Genomic DNA, 10,818 nt, shown 5'->3' with positions numbered 1-10,818 from the left:
ATCAGGCTGGCGACTGTATTATTAACAAATTGGTAGCATCTTCTGTGTTGTTTTTTTGTCCGTCTTGACGTGTAGTTGCATTTTGGACTTATGTGACATATCATTGTTATTACAGAGTGGGTGTAAGTCTGATTTGCCTCCATTCAGGTACATGCGGTCAATATCTATACAAAAATCCTGTCTTGTAAGGTGAACCCCATTCACTTATCATAGTACAGGCTTTAAGGAGTATTGTGTGCCCCACTCGCACGTTACAAACACCATTGGGGAACAGATTCGTTCTGACAATAATAGACCATTTTTCAAGGTATGTGGAGATGGTGGCTATGCCAAATCAACAGGCAGCAATGGTCACGCAAGCATTAGTAAACAACTGGATTTTGAAGTCTGGTATACCGGAGACAATAATTACTGACCAAGGGACCGACTTCATGTCAGATTTAATGAAGGAACTGTGTAAATTGTTGAATGTAAAGAAGCTGAGGATGAGAGAGATGCATCCACAGGCCAACGGAAAGACAGAACGGGTACACAGAACAACTTGAATGATGCTGAGTTTTTATGTGGATTCTCGTCACCATCAGGGGGACGAGTATTTGAAGCATATTGTATGTGCATACAATGCAAAAGTCTGTACAAATACCGATTTGTCTCCATATGAGGTAGTGTATGGGTGAAAAATGCCGTCATCATTTGATTTAGTGAAGCTACATAGGGGAAAGACTGGTGAATCTGTACATCAGTTCACAAGAATAACTCGAGATGTTTGGAAACAGGTACAAAAGGTGAATACAAAGGCCTTGGAAAGGCAGGAAGATGCACTAAAGCAGAAAGGAAGTTTACCGCAGTATAGAGTGGGGCAATGAGTAATGCTGTCCAGCCCCTGTACACAAAAAAGGAAAAATGAAGAAGTTCCTCACAAGGTATCAAGGGCCATACCAAGTTGTGGAAACCACATCCCCCATTAATGTTAAGCTACAGCTGCCAACTAGAACAACGATAGTACACATTAGGCAGTTACAGCCATTTAAGGGTTGCCTGGATGTGTTTCCTGGCATGTTATAGAAAGGAAAGAGGAAGAAAGAGAGAGTGAAGAGAGGTGCTAAGCATAGAGAAAACCACGAAGATAGAGTAGAAGTGTAGTGTCTGACGTATGTGGAGTATTGTTGGAAGAGAAATCAAACGCAGTTCTGGAAAAATAAATGTGTCGGAGTAAATTTTGTAGCAAAGCTGTAATAAATATGTGTTGAATGATGTCAGAGTCATATGATTTCCTGTTTAAATTTTTAGTTATCGACAGCGTTGGGTCAGGAGTCGTGTTTATTGCACCAGTTCATATAATGTAAAATTAAGGATGAAGGTAGACACACAATCAGTGTTGAGTCTGGATCAAAAATAGTGAATGTTGGAGGAAAATTTGTGAAGCTACAACTGTGGGACACATGATGGTGCAGTTATTTTTAGTCAGGGGGAAAGGAACAGACCATCCAAGGGACATCGTGGAGCCAAAATTGAGCTTGCAATGGATCGGGATGCATTGGATCTTCTCCACCTACGGGATGCATTGGATCTTCTCCACCTATGAGAATTTGGTAGTAGTAGCAAGTTGTTTTGAGCAGGGAGTATTTGCAGAAGCAAAATGCATAGAGCTCGAGGGGAGTGGAATTTTAATCAATGGAACTAAATGTAACATAATAGGACCAACCTTCCATCTGCCAGTATCAATTTCAAGAGTCGCGCAATTGAATGTTACGCAGCCACAGCTGTACTGGCCAGAAGCCACTTGAGAGTTTTTGCCAACGCAGAATCTGACCCTTTTAAATCAAACTCTGGAGACAGGTCTGTTGAGATCTGTAAACCAGTTCATTTTAGAGCAAGAGGTGTGCATACCAGCTGAACAGCTTGCGCAACATGTCGCCCAGTATAGGGAAAGGCAACGGCAAATAACGATCATTTTGAGCACCTCTGTGCCAATTGTCATCGCAGCCTTAACTCTGTTGTGTGTTGTTTTTTTCTGATCGGGCAGAGAGCTAATTCCAAGAGGGAACCAAGGGTGGTCCAAGTCCCAGTAGCTTGGATATGGAGGGTGTGAGATGAGTAGGTGAGGGGTTGATCGAGCAGTGGTCATCCAGTAAGGAATTTTTACGTTTTGTTTCATGTCATGGTTTTAAGGGGCACTAGACCACATTTAAGTTTTCTAATAGTAAGGAAATATGCCATAGGTGCAGACCCAAACAATTTGACAGCTAGTTAAGGGTCGACCTGGGGAATGGGTCCTTCCGAAGAGGGGAATAATGTAGCAGCACCACTGTTTAGGATAGGGAAAGTTAATTTTGAGCAATATTTTGAGCACAAGTTACAGCCACGTATGGTCGGATTGCAGTGAATTATGCATACCAACAGTTGCGAAGTAGAACAGAGGCCACAGGGCCGTCAAATTGCTGAAAGAGTATACATAGTAGTTTTGGATGTCACAAATCATAGGCAGAAGGACCCCACTGGCCAAACTATCGTGTTATGAGTACATGACGCGAAGCAGCGCGTATGACAAAACAGAGGCACACAGCTGTGTATAAATAGGTGCGGGTTTCTAAAGAGATGCACTGAAGTGCGGCAGCTCTCCTGGACAGCAGGGTGTCACACACCACCAGCTACACACAGCAGCAGATGGGGCGCCAGCATTACAGTCCACGGCGGGTCACTGGTTCGACTCTCTGAGGCCAGTGCGGGATCCGTAGGCAGCCAGCCAGTGGCGGGCCACTCTTCAGCTCACTACCACGGGCAAGCATCCTGACTTCCAACATACACCAGAGGCATCCCGAGATGAGGGCTGCAGGCACGCGATCTCAGCCATGCCGGCGAGTAGGACGCAGCTGGTCGCCTGCGGCTCACACCAAGCAGTGCTGAGTCGGCTGGGATGCAGACTGCAAAGTCAACTGCCGGCATCCTGGAGATGCCGCAACTCTACTAGCATACAAGGCCGGCTCAACACAGCATTGAATTGCACAGGCTGCTGGTGTGCTTCCACAGCATTGCAGTGCACTGTGACGCAGACGGAGGTGTACGAGGGCACTGTAGTTTGAAAGAATAAATCACTTGGATAGCTCGGACGAGTCTTAATTTGGTGCTTTCTACCTCTTTCCACTACATTTGGCCATCCTGATGCATTCGGTGGCAGAAGTTGCCACTATAGGTGGCATGCTTAGAAACTGGGTGGTCCAGCTGTCTCTTTCCCACTGTTATGCGGTGGCCATTCATGCTGACTGACAGCATCCACATAGAATGGCTCATGGTGTTTGCAGCTAAGTTGGTACACCACATCAATGTGGATAGACTGTCCTTACCCTCCTCATACCAATAAGCCATTTCCTTTGATGTTGGTCTCTACCTCACAGATGGCACTATCAGTATCTCCATTCACATAAAACTTATCAACCATCAACAATACCTCCATATTGATTGCTGCCACACATACTGTGCCAAGAAGTTCTTTTTATACAACTATCCAACTCTGGTTGTCACATCTGCTATGATGAGCAGTCCCTCTCCAAATATGGTGGGAGGTCTTCACAGACTGAAACTACTCTATCCACTTGTCCAGAAACAGACCTCCTGTGTATTGCCTCCTCATTCACCTACCATTCCCTACATACCTAGTAATTGGCCACAAAAGCCCATCTTGTTACTTAGTATCATCCTTGACTGGAACAACTGAAACATGTTCTCTGCCAGGGGTTTGACTATCTATTGTTGTGCTCTAGAATGAGAAATATCCTCAACATCCCATTTTTTCTCACCAACAACACATCTTCTGAATTGGGCATGTGGGTACTCTCCCTACAACATGATTTCTATTCCTGCAACCCTCTTGACCTCAACCTTCACTAGCCTCATTCCTCAACTGCCTCTTCCCTTTCCTTGCCCCATTCCAATCTCACATGCGCATGCTATCTCCCCGAAGCATCTGCATAGTTATTTTCCCTTCTCTGCCTCTCTCCTCTTCCCTTTTCCCACCCAGCACAGCCTGTACCTTGAGCCCAGCCACCTGTCCATGCCCTGTCCCTATTGTACACTCCCACAGGCAGCACTACAGTAACTTCCCCTTACTCTGCTATCCCTCTCCCTCCCTGCCCCATGCCTCTACTGTACCCCACATCCCACGCCAGCCAAGATTGCTACTGACCACAGTGCAGCCTTAGCAGCGACAGGTGGCAGTGGCCACGTTTGTGTATGTGAGTTGAGTGAATGAATGGATGAGTGTGTGTGCATGTGTGTTTGTTTGTTTTACTGCATCTGAAGGAGGATCCTGCCTGACAGATTATAATATCCAGCAGCTGGTCTCCTTCTGATGTGCCTTTCTGCTGCTCAGCACCTTCTGTATGTTGCGAATAGCAATCTACCCATTTCTTATTGTTCTTATTCCATCTCAGATTTTCCAGTGTCTGAAATTACAATAGCTTACACACAGTGTTCTGTTTTAGTCATTACTAACTAATTTAATTGACATGATCCATTTCCATGGCACACTGTCATTTCAGGTGCTTTATTCTTGCTCTTCATGAATGCTTTAGAATTTCTGACTTCACATGCTTGGTTTGCAATATGTAGAGAATGTTTGATAGTTTGAATTTGCAGGAATATAATTAAATATTGAAATAACACCCCATTACCACAGCAATGGATATTAATACTTGTGAAGTACACACACACACACACACACACAGTGTTACAGCACCACAGCATTTGACTCTGTGAATATGATAAAATATATTTACAAAGCTTGAAAGAGATTACAGAATTCAGTATATTACATCATTGGTGCAAAGATAAATTTATGACACAGCTTACTGTGAGTATTTTATATGGCAGATAAATTACTCTATAATGTACTCCTATCTGGAGTTTCCATTGTTAGATAAATTACTCACTAACAAAGACAACTTCAGTTATTCAGAAGTGTTTGTATTGTTCAGTCCTTTCATTTATAATTCTCGGTACACAATATGTAAGGCAACACTCACTGCTTGGCCAACAGTGGGTGAGAATTGTAAACACAGAGCTGAGGCTATTGCAAACTTTGTGAAGTAGAGTTGTGTTCCCAGGTGGCACTAGAGGAGCGCTGGGCAAAAGAATTTCCAAGGACCGTATGAAGCAGTGACTAGCCTGACAATGAGACAGAACATGAAGCTATAATGCCAGGCCTCATGTCGAGCTATGAAAAGAACCCATGCTGATATTGCAGAAATCAATTTTCACATCTTCATCTAATTCTATATAAGTTCAAGATACACAAAAATGTTTGTACCAATGAGACAAACTCATTACAACTAACTAACAAGAGCTGTACTAAAAAATTAAGAAATTTACAATAGTTTACAGAAATCAGTATTTCTACAACAAACATACAAAAGTTAACAGCACATACATGCATAAAGACATAGTCAAAAACAATACATCAAATGACAGCTGAAAGTGCCAGTTATCATCACTGATCACCTTGCATCACAATTGGAAGTATAAGCAATATAAACACACATTTTAATTATGTTTGATTGATGGAAATGTCCTAGAACTCTTAATCCTTAACATATGTATGTAATGTGAATACAGAGTTTTGAGGCCATAACCAGTCCCATTCTCCCAATGTGTTATATACGCTGATTTAAGATGTATTTAATAATTAATAAAGTAATTATTTATTTTAGTAATTAATAAAGTAGCATGTCATTTGAATATGGTGCAACCTAAGTAAATTCTAAGAGCACCATTGAAAAGAGCTCAAGGAGCTATAAACAGGCCATGTTTATTTATAATTAAATATTTAATGAGGGTTCTTTCATTTACAGTTATGAGCACATGTGAGCAAAATATGTGTTTTGTTGTTTATTAGTGAGCCAGTAGATTTAGAATGGTTCACGAGGTCAGAAAATGACCAGTGAGGATCTCATTTCCTCAAATAAATTCATTTTATGGCTGATATGATTTGTGTAAAATATCATTAGGTCATTTCATGTACTTGTGGATTGATGGCTAGTGTCTTTTCTATGTGTTTCATTCTCTGATTTTGCATACCATTAGTTCTCAAGAAAATATGGAGTATTGTTAAGTAATGAACTGTCTCACAAGCACAATTCTTTTATATCCTAGATATTTATTCTAAAAGCCATTGTTTTCCAGAATGTTACAACAATTTCTTATATGCATCAGCAGACGTAAATAACATTACATTGACAGCAACTAATTTGCAACACTTGTGATGTGCTAGTCACGGTGCAGACAGTACTTGAGAATTCACTGTGGAGAATCATATAAACATGTCAGATATATTTCTGTGGATGACACTCACCAATGTTGATACCAGTCTGGAATTTTTGTCATTCATTATAAACAAATGCATTCCACATTATTGTCTTGCCGAGCAGAAAACATAAATTTAAAAGATGCTTATTTGACAAATATTTGAAAGGTCAAAGATAAACATACATAATCTAGTGAAAAAACAGGTCATTATTCTATTTACAAAGTAGATTCAAATGAAGAACAGATGTGAGAACAAACATTTATAAGTCAAATTTGCTTCTGAGGTAACTGGGTCCTTGTTAAAAATACAGAGAGCATTTGAAAAGCCACACACAAACTATTCTGCAGTTGTATGAGTGGTTATTACATTTTTGGCAATCAGAAGATGCCAGAAGAGTAATATACAGAATACAAAAGAAGAAACTTATGTTTTAGTCCTCTTTCTTTTGGCTGGTTTTTCAATAGCTTTTATACAAATATATTTACAGTTTGTCTATGAGTATATTCCCATTACAAAATGTTTTACAATATTTTGACAATGTTAAAGTATAGAACCCATAAAGTGTAGTTCCATGCTTTAGCAGTGAGGGTCACTAAGACATTTACTACTTTTGGATTCTTGAGAGTGACAGAAAAAAATATGTTTTGATTGTATTTTGTTCAATGAACAATCATGACAGTTCTTGAAATATGATGAAGATCATCAGTACACTGTATCTTTACCACTCTAAAACTGAACATTCTTCCAAATACTTTTCCATTGTCTTATAAAGATGTGTACGGGCTTGGAAGAGGTCATTCCTTTCATCTGCATAGCTCTGCAATGAGGTAGTGACATAAATGTGATCAGTTAGTCAATTATCATGATTAATTGTAGTCTGAATACTAAAACTAGTCTCTTCAGAATAGACACTTACCATTTGCCTGAAAAGAATATTTTTACTCTGTAAGTTTTTAGCAAGTAGCATAGAATGTTGATAGTTAACATTGTCATCCATTGTTCCATGAATTAAAAAGAATTTTTTGTTCCTTATGTTCTCAGTATCATTGAGAACATCTGATGTAACATAGTTCTCAAGATTATCTTCCACTGTAGGGAGGCCCATATACCGCTCTGTGTACATGGCATCTGGACAACATAAACATATTTATTAGACTAATAAAATAATGTTACTGATAAACACTAAATTTAGTTATTCATATCAGAACTTTAAAACATACGGTAGTGCAGCCAACTAGTTATGGGTGAAACAGCGATGCCGCACTTGAATATGTTTCCTTTATCTTTTGCCATGATTTGTGATGTCACATAACCACCATAATTCCAGCCCCATACAGCAATTTTAGAACTCTCAATGAAGTTCAATATATCCAAAAGTCTCCTAGAAACAATTAAGTTTACATGTTTTTCAATATAGTAGTTCATTTTGGTGGCAGTAAAGGTAAAATGAATGAAGCATTCACATTTTTTATGGCTTAACTTAAGAAATATCTTTGCTATAAACAAATTACACCTTAAATATTCATTTACTGACAACAAGTTAAGTAATAAAAACTGCGAAAAATCCAGGATTGGATGTAACAATATTGCGAAAAGGGTAGCTGCTACTCACCATGTAGTGGAGATGCTGAGTCACAGATAACCACAACAAAAACTGACAGAAAGTGAGGTTTCAGCCAACAAGGCCTTTGTTGAAAATAGAAACACACATACTCATGCAAATGCAACACACACACACACACACACACACACACACACACACACACACTGTTGAAAATAGAAACACACATACTCATGCAAATGCAACACACACACACACACACACACACACACACACACACACACACACACACACACACACACACACATGACCACAGTCTCTGGCAGATGGAGCCAGTAGGGAAAACTGTATTACTTATAGATAAAAGGGAGACTGGAGACTGATGTGATCTACAAACGAATGAGTGGTGTATAGTTCTCATCCTGGCAATTTCTTCACTACAACAAGAGAAGCACTTTAAAAAGTTTTAAGGGAGAAAGACTTAAAAAAAGCAAGGCAGCATATCTTGCATGTACGAACATTTTCTGAAGTAATCTAATTACATTGGAAACTACACACATCAAAGAAGTTTTGCATCAACCCGGTTCTCAGAACTCCAGAATATAGACATTGACTGTGGATATTGTATCATAGACATAGTCCCTTTGACTGTTCAGAGATGTCACTAAACCTGCCCCAAGATACAAACAACCATGTATGAGCAGTGCCTATTAGACAGAGGGCATCCAACAGCCAATCAATTCCATTCATTTCCACCTGGAAGGAGGTACATGGCTCATGTTGTCCGTAGTTCAACCATGCCTAGATGGTCAATACCTCGGTTCAATCATGTCCGCATTGTTACTTTGTGCCAAGAAGGGCACGCAACAAGGGAAATGTCCAGGTGTCTCGGAGTGAACCAAACCGATGTCATTCGGTCATATAGGAGATACAGAGAGACAGCAACTATTGATGACATGCCTCGCTCAGACCACTCAAGGGTTACTACTGCAGTGAATGACTGCTACCTACGGATTATGGGTCGGAGGAACCCTGACAGCAATGCCACCATGTTGAATAATGCTATTAGTGCAGCCACAGGATGTCATGTTATGACTCAAAATATGTGCAATAGGCTGCATGATGCGTAACTTCACTCCCGACGACTGTGGCGTGGTCCATCTTTGCAACCACAACACCATGTAGTGCGATACAGATGAGCCCAACAACATGCCAAATGGACCGCTCAGGATTGGCATCACGTTCTCTTCTCCGATGAGTGTCACATATGCCTTCAACCAGATAATTGTCAGAGAGGTGTTTGGAGGCAACCCAATCAGGCTGAATGACTTAGACACACTGTCTAGCAACGTGGAGGTTCCCTGCTGTTTAAGAGTGGCTTTATGTGGAGCCGATGTATGCTGGTAGTGGTCATGGAAGGCACCGTAAAGACTGTATGATAAGTGAATGCCATCCTCCGACCGATAGTGCAACCATACCGGCAGCATATTGGTGAAGCATTTGTCTTCATGGGTGACAATTCATGCCTCCATCACGCACATCTTGTGAATGACTTCCTTCAGGACAATGAAATCACTCAACTAGAGGGGCCAGTATGTTCTCCAGACATGAACCCTATCGAACATACTTGGGACAGATTGAAAAGGGCTGTTAATGGACGATGAGACCTACCAACCACTCTGAGGGATCTATGCCGAATCACCATTGAGGAGTGGGACAATCTGAACCAACAGTGCCTTGATGAACTTGTGGATAGTATGCCACGACAAATACAGGCATGCATCAATGGAAGAGGGTGTGCTACTGGGTCTTAGAGGTACCAGTGTGTAAAGCAGTCTGGACCACCACCTCTGAAGGTGTCATTGTATGGTGGTACATGCAATGTGTGGTTTTCATGAGCAATAAAAAGGGTGGAAATGATGTTTATGTTCATCTTTATTCCAATTTTCTGTACAGGTTCCAAAGCTCTTGGAACTGAGGTGATGCAAAACTTTTTTTTGATGTGCGTATGTTTCCCTCGCAGGAAGTGATGCATCAGCAAAGTTATTGATGTAACAATATTAGCCTTTTTGTTGTCGAGCTCAGTTCTGAAGCACTGTTATAGTGAGAAATAAGTTTTATGTGAAATTAAGAAGATAAATATGCCGTACTTTTACCTTGTAACATGAATTTGATCTTCAACTTCAAACTGACCAAGATTTCTATAAACTTCATGCATTATCCTGTCACCTTTGCAGCCTGATCCCCTTCCTTCAATGACAGCATATACAACACTCCTGTTTACTGTTAAATATGTTCGCCAGTCCACCTCATATTTATCTGTTATGTCACAGGAAGATGGCGCACTGAACCTGCAAATTAGATTTTCAATACGTTACATGATATTATGATAAATATTTTATTATTATAATAATACTGGAATACTTTAGAGCTAGTTGAAATGGACTTTCTTCTCACTCACCACAGCAATAGCAGATTGGGTATTGCTTGCAAGAATGTAAAGAGCTTGAAAAACATATATATCAAACTTTGAGAATATTCTTTTTCAGGAACAGGAGTATGGCAGAATGAAGAAAAATAGCGTAAACTGATGCCAAAATTTACACTGATTTGTATGGCAAGAGCAACTTTTGAGATTCAGAAATGAACTTATATGTACACAAATACAAACTCTAAGACTCAGATTTAGGCTACTCAGTAGCATGAATAAACAATCACCAGGACAGAAATTTGGCCAACAAACAAGAATAAATGCATGGAAGAAGCACTGAAGCACAATTTTAAATCCACTGGTTGAGGTATTCCAATGCCAAATATACAATGCATATGTACTTAGTATTCATTCATTCACACATCATGTCCTATAAATCTCATGATGAAGGAGAGAAGTCAGGATGTGGAATTCATCACGTTATACATTAACAGGTGGAAGCAACTACCGCAGCAGACTTCTGTA

General features: G+C 40.3%; 1 protein-coding gene across 1 annotated transcript in view; it reads right to left on the bottom strand.

The window, feature by feature from the left end:
• Positions 1–4,752: 4,752 nt before the first annotated feature.
• LOC124615872 (venom dipeptidyl peptidase 4-like) overlaps positions 4,753–10,818 on the bottom strand; it is a 259,563-nt gene continuing 253,497 nt past the window's right edge. The window contains exons 13-16 of the mRNA XM_047144037.1: positions 10,019–10,213; positions 7,522–7,682; positions 7,218–7,429; positions 4,753–7,118 (exon numbers count right to left, since the gene is read on the bottom strand). Of these exons, the coding sequence (XP_046999993.1) occupies positions 7,020–7,118; positions 7,218–7,429; positions 7,522–7,682; positions 10,019–10,213 (667 nt within the window). The 3' untranslated portion in view covers positions 4,753–7,019. The remainder of the gene's footprint in view (positions 7,119–7,217; positions 7,430–7,521; positions 7,683–10,018; positions 10,214–10,818) is intronic.

The sequence above is a fragment of the Schistocerca americana genome, chromosome 5 (genome assembly GCF_021461395.2).
Source record: "Schistocerca americana isolate TAMUIC-IGC-003095 chromosome 5, iqSchAmer2.1, whole genome shotgun sequence".
NCBI lineage: Eukaryota > Metazoa > Arthropoda > Insecta > Orthoptera > Acrididae > Schistocerca > Schistocerca americana.
This window is presented reverse-complemented; position numbering and strand designations above follow the sequence as displayed.